At 42.8% G+C, this 15,673-nt stretch overlaps 1 protein-coding gene across 2 annotated transcripts in view; it reads right to left on the bottom strand.

Moving 5' to 3' along the window:
- Nucleotides 1–1,900: 1,900 nt before the first annotated feature.
- Nucleotides 1,901–15,673, bottom strand: part of GRM1 (glutamate metabotropic receptor 1) — a 416,270-nt gene continuing 402,497 nt past the window's right edge. The window contains exon 8 of one of the 2 annotated variants that reach the window (XM_070377149.1): nucleotides 1,901–2,819. In XM_070377149.1, the coding sequence (XP_070233250.1) occupies nucleotides 1,901–2,819 (919 nt within the window). Of the gene's footprint in view, nucleotides 2,820–10,359; nucleotides 10,421–15,673 lie in introns of those variants that run through there. The other variant, XM_070377150.1, reaches the window with a different exon arrangement.

Raw genomic sequence — 15,673 nt, 5'->3', positions numbered from 1 at the left:
GATATTTAAGGGGATAAGATTCATTCCCAAATAATACAAGAATCAAAACAGCAAGAAAAATCTCTTTTATTGGAGGGAAAGGGAGGAGTAAAAATGAAACAGCTGGATTACACAGACATGGATATTACACACCACAAATAACAAAAAGAAATAGAAAAGCTAGGGCAGTGAAAATATATGAATGAAAGAACATGGAAATAAAAATGAAAAGAAATCAAAAAGTGAGGAATAAATAAATTGAAAAATTATGACAAGACAGTGGTTAGTGTATGCTTTAAGCACATATAGCTCAAGTAGCAGTGTAAAATTAAAAAAAAATCATAAAGGAAACAGAAATAATGTAAATACTATTTCAATCTTATGTTTTAATAATGATGTGTGCAATTATATAAAATCTACCTTTTTCCTGTTACCCACAGTTTTTGTGAACTTTTAGTATAACAAATCTTCAAACCACTTCATTAATAACATATTTCCACATCATAAAATATCTGAAAAATAAGTTCCCTCTTAAAAGAAGAAGGACCATCTGAGCAGCATATGAAAAACATTTGACCAGAGCACTCCAACCTTCAAAGAGCTCCTGTAGATATTGATGATAATGGTATATAAAACATTACTGGAACATAAAAATATCTATACTATATCAGAGAGACAGTCTTCTAGTTGCAGTTAGATTGACATTACATTGCACAGTTTTTGTTATCACGGATATACAAGGACACGGGAACACATTCACTTGCTAGTTACAAGGACTTCGGTGACACTTGGAAAGAATTATTTGTCATTGAAACCAATAATAGCTGCTATGAGTACACCATTAAGTTCAAAGATAGATTTGTTTCTGTAGTACATAGGAGAAACAATGGCACCAAATACATACTGCATCTTAGAAAGTTCAACTGGTAAGTATTATTTGCTACAGTAAATGGAAGGTAACGATTTTGCCATGTGGTTTGTTCTCTTTAACGTAAGGGCAAAGGAGAGCCCCCTTGGCACACAGGTAAATCCGCAAATGTCTTCTGCTATTCTCAAAACAATCTCATCTGGCCTTTTTTTTTTTTTAAAGAAATCACCAATAAGCGAGCATCAGATGCGGGAAGCTGATTTTGCTGATTTTGTTCAAAGCCCCAAGCCTCTGCACGGGCCTGTTTCTCCTTCTGCCCTCCCTTAGCACTACTGATGAAGCGCTTTTGGTTGATGATTTTGCTCCTATTCCTGTTCTCCTAAATAGAGGAAAATCACAGAGCAGCAAGGTGTCCACGCACCTTTCTCCAAGTGTGACAGCAAGGCTGGCACTGGATGGGCGTGTGGTCGGTGAAGACGGACCCCTTTTGGGGCCAGTTCCCCCCGAGGGTCACGGATACCAGGGTTCTGTGGGCGCAGTAGGGAGAAGGGCTTGAGAAACGAGCTGCTGTCCATCACTGTTCTCTGGGTGGTTCCCCTCCTTCACCCACCTGCTCCACCTGGCTCCACCAAGCTCGTTGGAAACACTAGGATGACGAGCTAATGATTAACTGAGCGGTCCTCCCCGCTGTCCCCTTCCAAACGGGCCAAGTTGGTGGGCATGTACATCTATGCGCAATGGTCCAAAGAGATTATGTGGGTTGGTTTTATTTATTTATTTATTTATTTTTTGCGATAAAAGTTACATACTATATGGGATTGTGCTTTGTCGGAATTCCCTTTCTTCCCAGAGAAGAGTTTTGAAGAATTCAAGACTCGGAATCCTCGCCTGGATCCCTTCTGGCTTGCGGATTCCAGCACCTCTGGCGCTGGCCTTGCTAAGGCGGCAGCAGCTGTCGCATCCTTGCTCCCTCCACCTCCAGCCTTGGCTCCCCGCCCAGCTTCCCGCACGTCTCTCCGGGGGAGGTGCTTTTCCCCCACGGACACCTCCTCCCTACAGGGTGGACGAGCTCTGCTTATAGTCCCTCAGGATGACCGAGGCGTAGGTCACATTGGGAGGGGTGCAGAGCACCGACTCGGACACGGGGGAGCTGGGCACCGAGCTGCCCGAGGCCACCGAGTCGCGGAAGGGGGACGGGGGCGTCAGGGCGGGCGAGGCCTCCGGGGTGGGCTTGCTGGGCGCCGGCAGGTCCCCCTCCTCCTCTTCCTCCTCCAGCTCATCCTCCTCGGTGTTCCCTTCCCGCTCGGACAGGTACTCCTGCAGCAGCTTGAACCTCTCGCTGTCGTCCTCGTCGTCGTCTTCGCCGGGCGGCGAGGCGGGCTCCTCCGCAAAGGGGCTCAGCGGCAGCGGCAGCAACGGCAGGTGCTGCGGGGGCGCCGGGGGCGGGAACAGGGACCGCCCCCCGTTCCCCGCGGCCCCGGGGACGGCGAGCACCGAGCTGAAATCCGGGATCCCGGCGCTGAAATTGTTGACCACTCCCTGCAGCTGGTCCAGGAAGGATTTCTGCGGCAGCGGCGGCTGCTGGAGGGGCGGGGGCAAGCCCTTGGGGATGGCCGGCTCGGCCAGGAAGAGGGGGGTCTCCTCGGCCGTCAGATGGGGCGGCAGAGGCGGGGTGCTGGCCGCGGTCGGCACGCGGCGGGGCGCCGCCCTGGAAGGACTGCTGGGAGGGCTAAAGCCCACCGGCTGGGCGTCCTCCTCCTCCACGTTGTAAAGGGTCTTGGTGCTGGTATCAGAAAAGGTCAGGCTCTTTCCGGAGCCTTGGTAACTTTTAGTGAGGGGTTTGATGACGGCTGTTTGGTTGCAGGCCGTCTCGTTGGCCTTCACGTGCACCGAGAGCCGGTGCCACATGTGCTGACCTTTGGGCACCTGTCTTCCACCTGGTTCAGACCACGACACAGACTTGCCATTAGAACTATGAATAGAACAGAGATGGGTTTATTTGCGGGCATCTCACGCATGCAGGATAACATACACAAAGAACATTTGCAAGCCTAGCTCAAAGCAATTTGACTCCCTCCCACTGTATATCTGCCTGTCGCACACACTCCCACCCTCTCCCTTTTACCCATCAGACTCCAAAAGCTGCAGCGATCGCAGGTTGCCTCTGAAGCTGTGGCCAGGGATTCCATCCACCCCAACACAAGGCAGGACATTTTGACCCTGAGAAAAATTGTAGCGGAGAAGAGCCAGCTTGTTGTAGAACCAGCTATTTTCATTTAAGTCTGATTTCACAGCTATTACACACACACACACACACACACACACACACACGCTCAAAGGCGATGAAAAATTTGTTGCTCAGTGCAAGCTTTTGAAAGATCCCAAGATTGACAAATTAAAAATCAAATCTTAGTCACACATAGACAACAGAGCATAATGACCATAACTATAGTCTCCCTTTCTTCTTGGTCCCTGGAACAAATTAAGACCCACGTGTAAAACTACTTTCATCGTCCTGTGAGGTTGTAAAACACATCCTCTCAGATGCCCATTCTGATATGCAGATATTTCCTGTGGTACTAGATGCAGCATGGTCATGCACATGGCACCTGTACAAAAGGGAAAAAAAGGAAATGACAGAAAAACCCAGACCCATGCTCCACTTAAGAGTTTCCCAACTTTCGAGTTTCCTTTTATTTCAAAGCATTATTCCTGATGCATATGGTGGATCACAGTTCACTCATAGCAGGTAGCTTGGGATTTTCACACTGGCAACACTTAAGTAGGTGTGTTTGAAAGAGCTGGAACTGGCAAGCCCAGAAAAATATGAATATCCATATCCTGTTTTAGTGTACTTGCATAATTGATGCAAAAGGATAAGATTAAGATTCAGACAAAGCAGAAGTTACTGAGATCAAGACCTCTCCAGGGCCTTTTCTTCATTGATCATTGAGGAAAAAAAGGCTTAGCGCACCAGGGGTCCTACACCCTTCATGGGATCCTCATGCTATGCTATGCTATGCTATGCTAAGTCGCTTCAGTTGTGTCCGACTCTGTGCGACCCCATAGACGGCAGCCCACCAGGCTCCCCCGTCCCTGGGATTCTCCAGGCAAGAATACTGGAGTGGGTTGCCATTTCCTTCTCCAATGCATGAAAGTGAAAAGGGAAAGAAGTCGCTCAGTCATGTCCAACTCTTAGCGACCCCATGGACTGCAGCCCACTAGGCTCCTCCATCCATGGGATTTTCCAGGCAAGAGTACTGGAGTGGGGTGCCATTGCCTTCTCCGGGGATCCTCATAAAGCCAACCAAATAGAATACATCTCTGAAAAAGAAAAAAATGAGATGCACTGTGTGCATATATGCACATTCAATTCTGTCTGTTCTAATAATCTGGTCTTACTTTTGGACTCTTAGTTTAGTTTCTGTATAATTTTTAGCAGATGGTGGTACCTTACCATAAGGTACTATTAATAACAACAGTGTTAATACTTAAATCAGGAAATAATTTTTTTTCAAGATTTTCCTTTTTCTTTTATCCATGAAAACAACAGAGGAAGTGGCACAATGATGACACATTTTTTGACATTAAAAGAAAGACGGAAAATGCATATATTTTCTTAGGTGGAGATGCGAAATAGACTTTTTCATATCATAGTCTTTTGTTTGGAAAACAGGAAATGATCAATGGTTAACATAATGGTTTACTTAATCATTTTGAAAATACAAGAATGAATACTTTAAAAATTATGTGTGAGTGCCACATATATGATGACGGTAATGTTTTGACATTTCAAATTTTATAATCCTGAAAAGTCAAGTGAATCAAATAAGTACAGATTTGTGTAGAAAGTCTGATATCAATTCTAGAAAATTCTGCATATAAAAGTTCTAAAATAGATATAATTAGCTAAATTTTCTTATTGGAAAGAAGGTAGTTTCTCCATATAGCTGATAATCTATGCTATATTTTTAATTGTCAGATAAAAAATCTCATCTCAAAAATATGATATAAAAATTAATATTTCATGCAAGTGTATGCTTAATGTATTCTCTAAGGATTCTAACTGCTTATGAATGTGAGATTACTGACTTATTAGGTTCTATACAATCTTGTTAGAATAGCTAACTCTCTCCCGAGGTGAGCAAACTAAATAATAAGCTGGTGGCGTTCCTGCCAGGAACAGCCAACCAACCAGCCAAAGCCAAGACCAGAATCCACAGTTCCTCCTCTGAATTTGAAATTCTGGGCAAGCTCACCTCCCACTTTCCTCTTTCCTAATTTCCTCCATCTCCCACTCTACTTACACTGTTTCTCTCTTTATGCATTTAATATGCCTCTTCCAGAAAGTATAAAACTGCCTAGTCGCCTCTTGCTTTGCTTAAATATGCTTTAATATACTTTCCAATGGCAATGATTTTCAGCCCTTTCAATGGCAAGGGAAACATTTTTTCCTTCTCCAAATGCTTGCCTCTCCATGCTCATTAAGAAAATCACTAAACTAAAAGGCTGCTCATGTCTTCATTTATTTGTATATGTGTATGTGTATGTGTGTGTGTTTTAAAAACCAATTCCCTCCAGAGCTAGTCTGACCTAATTCAATCAGTAGGCTTAGATAAACAAAACATTGTCCAGTTTCCATATATGCTAACAAAAAGGGCAACATTGTATTCCTGGGACTGAGTTCACCCCCTTGCTCACTGACTTGCCTTGTCTTCCTCCTTGTACAGGAGTCCTCTATCAGCCTCTGTTTAAATCCTTTGAAAGGTATTATTAATCATCTTGCAGACAGAGATGATCACAGTTCAGTTCTGTTTCATCCAATACAATATTTATTCTTGTGAGGGGAGATTTCCACCCCAGCAGTCAAAGTTAGCAGCTTTCCTTCCCCTCAGAGTCTTGCTCTAGATTTTCTGTAAAGTACTGTTTAATTAGAAAACAGTCCTAATGCCCTAGGGACTTTACCAGATTAAGAAAATTAGATTAACCTTTTTTTTTTTTCAAGGACAAAATAAATTGCTTCCTAAAAACCAGAGATATTGGAGGGAAAGCATCATTTCATAGAAACTACAGCACAGGGTATAAACTTTGGTCCTTCTGCATTAGTTATCTTTAACCTATGGTCAGCAGACAGCTTGAATGGTCCATGAATCTACATGTGCATTAAAGCATTGTTTTTAGGCTAAATCAATATTATGTCCTTGTAGATTATGTGCTGCTATTTTTAAATGCAAAATGCTGTTATTGATAAATTGTACTTCTAGATACAAGTGTAACTAAGTTCTGAGAAGCTGTTTTTGGTGTGTTTTGTGTTCAGGCTAATAAAGGTACAATTACTATCACAGGTTCAGGTGAGTATTTGATAACTGTTTTGGTATGAAAAGTGATTATCCTATTTGAAAAGGTTAGGAACTCATTGCTGTGATATTAAGAAGAGAAAAATGTATAAAATATGGGGCAGTAAAAAGCAATAAATACATTATAAAGATGCAATATTACTATGAAATAATACTTTTATTTAATCCAAGGTAGCTTTAATACCTTGTCTTTTAAAGCTGCCGGCTTCTTTCTTCTATTATTTAATGTTACCTGGTTCCTTAATCTTAGGAAAAGCAATCTGATTTAGAAACACCACAAAATTGTCAGAAAGCACCTTGTCAGAAGATACCTTGAGTGGCTAAATATATTTACTGATACTGAAGTAATTGGAGGAAATTGCTATTAGGCCTGGGAGGGACTAGAGACAGGGAGGATGAGATTTCCACCCCACAGGCAGAGCTCAATTCCAGCTCCAACCAGCTCAGGATTTTGCTTTGGTTTGGTTTTTCTTTCATTAGATAAGTGTCACAATCCCTCCCCCCGCCCCCCAAACAGAAGACCCTCTATTTACAGCACTTTAGAGAAGAGTTGGAAGTGGGTGGTGTAAACAGATTAGTATATCTTTGGCATTCAGAGTGATCCTGTCTGTTTTATTTGTTTCTGTAAGTACTAGTTACATCTGCAGAGTACGCTGCTCTCTGCTCCAGAGAGGCCTAAAACGGGAATACCAGTGGGTGGGTGTTTGAGATCCGGAGGAAAGCATCCTGCACAAGCTGCCTGAGGAGGAAGCTTGCTCAACACCTGTCTCCCTTATGTCCAACTCAAGTCTCTGCCACTGGGCTTAATAGCCACACAGCAGACAGAAGGATGGCTTCCAAGGAGCCCAGGCAAGGCGAGGTCTTCCCTTGAGGGGGGAAGTCTCAGTCCTGGGAACCTGAGCAGGGTAACATTTGTTTTCTTTGAAAATGAAAATGGAAGCAGGAAATGCCACTGGGTCATAGAGTGGAGAGAATGGCTCACTAAGAAAACAAACCACAGCCACAGGCTTGCAGACAGCTCTGCTGTGACCCAGCAGCTGTGGCCGGGACATGTGGCCTTCCAAGGAAAGGCTGGTGTTGCCCTAAGGGAGACCTGCCTGGATGGGAGGCCAGAGCTGCCCTGTCCAGGTATCTCACCTCCGTGTTCTTCAGCAAGCTGGTACCAGAGTGCAGCTTGAATAGTGATCCTTGTAGCATCTCAGGCATTGGAAACTGTTTGAAACCATTTGAGTCAGACTCCTGTTTTCTTAGGCAACCCCAAGCTAGTCTTCAATACAAAGAACTCCCACTAACTCCAGCTTCCCTTCTTGAAAGCTTCCTCCCCTAAATCTGCCTATTCAGTATAGATTCTCTGGAAGCTTCTCTGAACATTCAAAATTTCTCATCTTATTGAATCAGCACTGCTTATAAGGTAGAGAATTTCTGAATGTGTCGGTGAAGACAAATGCTTTTTAATATTATGAGAACATGGAAGTTGCTGCTGAGATGAAGCCTTAAGTAACATTGTGAATTTTATCCCTCTCCTTGCTGATTCTAACTTCATCCTAAGCTGGTCAGAAAATCATTTGACTTGCTGTAATTTACAATGTTACAAAGTCTAAGTGTACAATCCTCCTTTGAGAATCTTCAGATCAATCACGTTGAATATCCTAAAGTTATATGATTTGGGATAAAAGACAAGATAAATAAAATAAGCTTGCTTTTATTAAGCATTGTGCCTTCTCCAATAAATTAATAAAGAAAAAGACATCTACAAATGAAATTAGCTCATGAAGGTCAACAGAGTATGGAGGAGCCCATAAACTTTGTCCAGGTTTAGGGTCTACTGTCTCAAGAAAACTGACAAATATATTTCCAACTGAAGAGTAGAATTCTGATGGCTTCTGAACTTTTTCTTTAAGACTTTTTTTAATGTGGACCATTTTTAAAGTCTTTATTAAATTTGTTACAATATTGCTTATGTTTTGTTTTGGATTTTTTGGCTGCAAGACACATAAGATCTTAGCTCCTGGATCAGGGATGGAACCCACAGCCCCCGGCACTGGAAGGCAAAGTCTTACCTACTGGACTGCCAGCTAAGTCCTTAGATTTTTTTCTAAGTATATTTTAAATGGCCTTTGGCCGAATGTAATCATGACTGCTGGGTGAGGAAAGAAATTCTGGTGCCGTTTATTTATGACAACATATTGGTATAGCAGTGTTGTTTTAGCGGAGGTAAACCAGCTGTAGTTATATTCTTCCAGGAAGTATAGATGAGCCTAGATTATGTTCCTTTTGAAGAAAGTTCAGATGAAGCATTATAGTTTATTCTATGCTCCATGCTTCCAGATTTATCACTTTAATAGCAAGTCCCTTGATGCTCTTCAGCCGTACCTGGAGTCCTCACATTTGCCCTGGAAATACAGGGCAGCTGCATTGCTCTGCAGGGCCTATTCCTCACAGGCAGGGGAGATCCAGGCAGACCTTAAAGATCCAGTAGGCAGCTTTATTTCTATCACTAGTCCTTTTGCCTGACTTGTTCACAAGAGCTGTGGAAATCAAAGGTCTCAAAAAGAACATATATATATATTTGGGGGAGGGTGTTGGGGGACCAACTAAGGCTGAAAATAGCCAGTCTTACGCTACGGTGCACAGCTTGGAAGCTACTAGTTTCTTCCTGATCCTTTATTGTCTCCAGGAAGCTTGAATAGTCTTATTTCAAAACTTCTTTATCATCAACCTGTTTGCTTTGCTGACTGCTGCACTATTTTTTGTCACCTACCATGGATGGACCACTTTCCACCTTTGTTGTTTTTAGGCACTCACCTTAAAGTCATGAAATGTTAGGTGCCTCTCCTCTCTCTCTGGCCCTGCTGTCATGACAGGACAAGCACGTCTCCTAGACCCATCAATTCCTTTTGACAGGCAGCCAGCAGCTGTCATCATCATCAGGATGTCCTTACTGTGTCCTTGATCAGACTCAACCCTTGATGCAAGAAACACTCAGTGCTTTTGGACTTGGGAGAATTAGAGAGAATGCATCCTGGAAGATGAGAGAGGCTCTGATCTCCATATGCAGAGTCCTCCCAACCGCACCTATTTCCCTCTAAGGGTCAGTATGATTTGATTGAAACCACACTCGTTCTACTGGGGCCTTTCCAGGGGACGTCAGAACATGATTTCCCAATGCACTCCACTGAGTGAAGAGAAGAGCCGCTAGGACCCCGTTCACTGGGCTCCATGGCCAGGCTTAGTAGCAAACATTTGAACAAACTGGGCTCTTCTCATCTGAAGAGCTATTTGAGCCACAGACACCTCATCAGGGAGCTCCCTTCTGCTGCAGGAATGTGTACCTTTGACTCTCCCAGGAGTTTGAAGGGCTGTAAAGGAACAGCTGAGAATGACCACAGACTCCGTGCACAATGAATTGAACATGGTTTACGTTCTTTTGTTGACTTAAAGAGACACTGTCAAGATCTAAAGGTCAAAAATTGGACCAAACATGCACCGTTTTTATCAGATGGATAGAATCTGATAAAAGCACTCCAAATTCTGGGGAAATAATTCCTTGCCTTTTGCAAAACTCATTTTTTTGGGGGACTCACAAAACTTTTGTTTTGTGCTCCCCGGGGGATAGGAGGCACCTAGCAGAGATGTATCTTGGTGCCCACCCCCTGGCTCCAACTGACATTATGGATTTCTTCCATCCAAATTATGGCTTTACTTAAATGCAGACAGGATCATATCAAACATTTGTGCAGCAGCAAAAAAAAAAAAAAAAAAAGAAAGAAAAAGCAAAGAAAAGAAAAGAGCTCTGTTTGCCCAGGAGAAGCTGACAAATTTGTAAAGGGGGAAAATTCACTTTCAAGCTTGTGAGTGGGAGTCACAAACAAAAGTGAACCTCTAGAATGGGAAAAAGTGTTGCATCTTGCATGAAAACATAAGAAAAAAAGCAGAAAGACTAACAACTTGACAGTGTCCTTTTAAGAACGATGGACAATCAAATTAAGGCAGTCGTGCAAACCATGGCACGTAATGGCTCCTCATCCTTGATGGCATGCACCACTTCTGTTTCCATGTCAGAAAGTAGAAAAACCCAGGAGAGAGAAAGCAAGGGGCAAACCACTCTATTTTCCATGCAGCTTCTCTTACACATTCACTGCAGTGTGGGGGTTTTCAAAGCTGCACATGTGCCGACGGACACTGGCTGGTGGGCGAGAATTCTGGCTGCCTCTTCCTGAGGATTGAAAAGAAAAAGATACCCAGTGAGTGAGTGGTTACACATGTACATAGAGATGGCAATCACACCGCTCAGGCGGTGCCTGGGCGGGGGCAGGGCCGAACCTGCCTCCCGAGCCTTTCTCTGGGTCACTCCACCTCCACATCTGCATTTTCCTTGTCCTGCCCAGCTGTGTCTTACTGCCGGGACCAATTCTGAAAGTCACATCAGCGGAGTGCATTCTTTCCTTTACCTGGTGGGACCATCTCTTTTCAAGCGGCAGATGCTTTTTTTCCTTTTTTTTTTGCCGTGTGTATGTTTCTCCCAAATTCGCTCTTTTCCCTCCAATCTTGATACCCTCCTTTATTCTTAGAGGCAGTGGATTCCATCTGAATCTTCCAGCCCACCACCCGTCTTAAAGAATGCTTACAGATTTACATCTTACACTGTGACTTTTAACTGTAGTGCTAATTTGACTCCATATTATGTTATCATAAAAGGAGTGCTGTCACTTCACATAAAGTCATAGGTACCTCTTGGCCCTCACAAGATGGAACATATCCAGAGGTGGAAAGAAGGGAAGTGGCAAGAGACTGGATGAGCCTCCCTCCAGGGAAGAAATTCATCTCAGTCCCTGGTTGGATGTCTCTTTATATAGCACAGTGTGTGGGTCTGGTAAGTGGAGAAGATCCTTGACTAGACGTGTCAAGGCTGATGTGCTGGCCATGCACAGGTGGCCTTTTCAGCATTTGTTGGAGTGAGGCTACCTGGATTTCCCACAAGTTAAGGAAACATGAGCTTCCCTCTTTAGAAGTTGGTGGGACAAAGCCATCTTAGTCTCATTCCATATTAAGAGGGCAGCCAATCACAGAAAAGAATTTGGGAAGAAGATGCTAAAGCAGAACCATCAGCAGGTGCAGTGAGTGGTGTGGATAAGACTGCAGTCATGAAATCCACTATAAGGCTTTCTCATAAATGTTCTCTGCCAATCATCCTTGGGCCAATCTACCCCAAGATCCTGGTGACAATTATCCAGTGTTAATCAGAAGAGGACCACGACAGCTCCAGGCAAATCAAAGGCATTTGCCAACCTTCCTATCTCTCTTTCCTATCAAAGCAGGCAGAAGAGGGGAAGTTCAGAAGAGGGAAAGAAGAGGCAGAAAAAGATTTCAGGCTGAGGCCTGACATTGTTCTGGGAAGGAGAGATGTGAGTTTTGAGATCTGAAACAAGAGCACTGTGGAATGTCTCTTTAATACCTGTAAGCAAAGACTCTAATCTGAATGTAGAAGGTGAGAAAAAATATTTTTCATAGCACAGTTGAAGGTGAAGGAGAAAAATAAGACTGATCATTATGTACATTTCCATCAAGTTTAGACAATTCAGTAAACCATTTGAGAGTACACGATCTATCCAGGAAGATCTGAAATTCTCATCCAGAGGTAAGAACTTGAAATACTGGTATAATTTCATTTGCACCGCACTAGTCCATTTACTCAAGAAAATTAGACAAAGAGATCATGTTTGCTATTGAATAAATCAAAGAAATATGACACTTAATTTGCCCACCTGCAGTCACAAAGGTCAAGAAAACACTAGTCGTAGATGCCCAGAAACAACAATATGATGTTTGAATATATAAACGAAGTTATTGGCAGAAAACGGCATTTCATCCGTAAAGTATTAAAAAACAATTTCATTTCTCATGAAGGCAGAAAAAACACTCAAAGCATTTGGCTTTGCCTTGCTAAATTGCCTGATCCCCTTGAAGCCTCCAGTTAATTCTTCTTTAGATAATGTCCATATGTGGCCTGGCCCAATAGTATAGGAAGACAGGACCCTGGCAGAGCTGATTTCCTGGCCTGTGACCAATATGGACACCGGTGGGTCTCTCATCAGAAGGGCTCTGAACTCAGGGTTTAGTGTTCTCAGTTCATCTTTTTGAAATTCACAAATAATTTTATCACTTAATTTGTGTTTTATAAGTGATGTTGCATGAGGAAATGGAGTCGTATGGAGGGGTTTAGAGCTTCACCTCACGCGTAGTCCTGGCTCCCTGGACAGGTTTTCAGCTTCTTGTTTCCCTCCCCACCCCACATTCTTCTACTCTGGCTTGGTGACCAAAACCCATCGAGCCTTCCACTACCCACCCTGCCCAGTGATCACTGCCACCCTCCTCCCGTGCCAGGCAACCGCCGGCATGGATGTGGGAAGATCAGATCAGGATTTGGCAACAAGGTTTTGTTACCCCACAGCATCACAAGGGAGCAAGTGGCCGCAGCCATCTCCTCCCTGTTCTGGCACATCCTCTGTGCATCTGGCAAGTAACAGGGCAGGGATGAGCCTCGTACCCCTCCTCCATGCAGGTACCTTTCCGGTCTCTGAGGTGGTGTTGCAATATCCTTGGGGGTCCCCAGTCCACCATGAGCTGGGGCATGAGGCACTGGAAAAGGGGAGTTGCCCAGGTTTAGTTTCTGCATGGCGTCTACCCAGTAACTGGCTGGAGGGGAAGCTGGCTGAAAAGAAAAGGCTTTGTATTTTAGTACCGTTAACATTTTTCCTTCTACGTTTTCAACCAGGGGCTCCAGGTCTTCATTTTGCACTAGGCTATGCAAATGATGTAGCTGGTTCTGTCTGCTGAGATGCATGGATGATGATAAAAAGCATGGGGAAACATCCTGGCAGCTTAGAGGCTTGCCCTGCTGACATTAGCACAGGTGCACACAGTATGGCATGCCTGAACAGATCAGCAGTGGTGTCTCCTGGGAACTGAGGCAGGAAGCTCCCCACTGTAGCTGACTTGAAACTACCCTTGCAGCTATAGATAGCTCCGTGGTTCCTTTGGGGGCTTCAACCATATTGACAGCTAAACTCTTTGCAGTAATTCCAAACAGTACCAAAGCCATCTTTACTATTGATTGACATACCTGAAAAAAATGACAGCTTCTTCTTCATGGTGCCATTTCTTTAGTTTCTGACTTTGACTTTGTGTTGAAGTGAAATGTAAATGATCCATGTATACAGATGTTGCTATTATGTAAGAAGTGGATTATTAAAGGTTACAAGTCAAAAATTGAAAAGTCTGATTCCAATGTGGCCATTTTATCAACTGAATAAAATCTGAGTGAAGGAGCTGGACTTCAGGGTATTTTTAGCAACTGTAGAACCACATATTCAACCAAGCCCAGAGTCCGCAAGCCAGAGTAAAAGCTTGGAGGGAAAATGCAGCATATGGGGGCTTGTCAAATATAAGTCCCAAATCTGTGCTGAATCTTTTGGCAGAAATTGTGGATTTAATGAAACCCCAGAAGTTTAGTTAGAAAGATTCATCTTCAGTTTCTTCTGGAAGTGAATTTTTTTTTCTTTTCTTTCTCCTCCCATGCTTCTTTTCTTCCTTCCCTTCCTTTCCTCCCCTCTTCTCTTTCTTTCTTCAAAATCCCTTCTAGTTGTGCACATAGTTTCTCCCATCTGTTACCATCGTCCACATAATCTTTCTGGTGAAGATTCTTGAGAGTCCCTTGGACTTCAAGGAGATCAAATCAGTCAGTCCTAAAGGAAATCAACCCTGAGTACTCACTGAAAGGACTGATCCTGAAGTTGGAGCTCCAGTACTTTGGCCATCTGATGTGAAGAGCTGACTCATTGGGAAAGACCCTGATGCTGGGAGGGATTGTGGGCAGGAGAAGAAGGGGATGACAGAGGATGAGATGGTTGGATGGCGTCATCAACTCAATGAACATGAATCTGATCAAACTCAGGGAGATAGTGAAGGACAGGGAAGCCTGGTATGCTACAGTCCATAGGGTTGCAAAGAGTCAGATACAACTTAGGGACTGAACAACAGCAACAACATCACTCTTTGAGTGTACTTAGTCCCATATGCTTTGCTTTTATGTGTTATTTTCTTTACAGCAAGTCACCCATACATTGGTTTCTATGCTAAGAACTATTTTTTACGTCAGCTTAAGAAGTTGTTACAGACAAGTCTTATTCATTATAATATAGCAATAAGATTTCAGGCCAAGGATTCAGGAGACCAGATACCCTCCAACTGTGTATTTGCCTCTTTCAGACTCAGTTTTTCATCCATAAAGAAGGATTGTTGATACAGTACATGTGAAAATGCTTCCAATAGCAAAATGCCATCCCTGCTTAAGACATTACTAGAAATGTCCATGTAATTCTCCAGGCAAAAATGCTGGAGTGGGTTGCCATCCCCTCCTCCAAGGGATCTTTCTGACCCAGGGATCAAACCTGCATCATTTATGTCTCCTACATGAGTAGGTAAATTCTTTACCACTAGTACCACCTGGGAAGCCCAGAATACTGCAGGAACAAAATATAGACAAAAGATGGATATTTTAAGTCTCAGTGTGTATTTAAGTTAGACTAATTCAGAGTATCTCAAACTTCACTTTGTTTTACTCATAAATTTTAACCACTTGCCTTATTCAGGAATTTTAATAACTTCTAGTACAAAATAGTTTTCTCTCTAGAATTGTTTCCCCCCAAAAAACATGAGCAATATTGAATGGATGTATCTGGAGTGGGTAAAAGCTAGGTACAGAGCCAAGCTAGCTGTCTGTGTCTGAATCTGCATGTCTATGACAGGTTTGGAGGTGAGTCGTTTAGCAGAGATAAAATGGTCTATACAATTCCAGATGGTCAGCATGGAAATAATGTGGCAGCTGTCCCAAGTAATCATAAAGATTGACAGCAACCACTCAAGACCATTTTTGTAGAAGATATCTATCTTTTTTGTTATAAATGGGATAATTTGTACCTCTGACTGCTTTCCAGAGTCAAAGGCATTTTTCTATTATCTGAATTTAAATATGTGTTTCTCAGCGTTCATGCATCAGAGTGGAAAATAGAGCTGACTGCATATACAGACCTATTGTAACTGGTTATGTTTTACTCTTCCTTATAATACCTGCACATCTAACTTAGTATGGTAAGGGTTTTCCTATAAACACAATAATGTAGTATAAAATATTGTTCTATTTTAGAATATTTAATTGTAAAGATTTCTAAGTTAATAAGAGACTATAGAAAATGAGCTAATAAAATTCAACTCAATTACCATCATAGGTTTGTCAAATATTAACATTCTGCCTTATTAGGCTTCCTTTTCTTTTGAAAACATCAGGTTTAAATTTGAAGCACTCTGTATTATTCTTAACACCAATCCTCTTCTTTTCAAGAGAAAATTTGGTATATATCATACTTAGCATATACTAATACCTTTTCAACATGTATAGTTATGCATTAAT

This window comes from Bos mutus, chromosome 9, assembly GCF_027580195.1.
Source record: "Bos mutus isolate GX-2022 chromosome 9, NWIPB_WYAK_1.1, whole genome shotgun sequence".
NCBI classification, from domain to species: domain Eukaryota; kingdom Metazoa; phylum Chordata; class Mammalia; order Artiodactyla; family Bovidae; genus Bos; species Bos mutus.
Note: the sequence above shows the minus strand (reverse complement) of the source record. Positions and strands in the feature narration are given on the sequence as shown.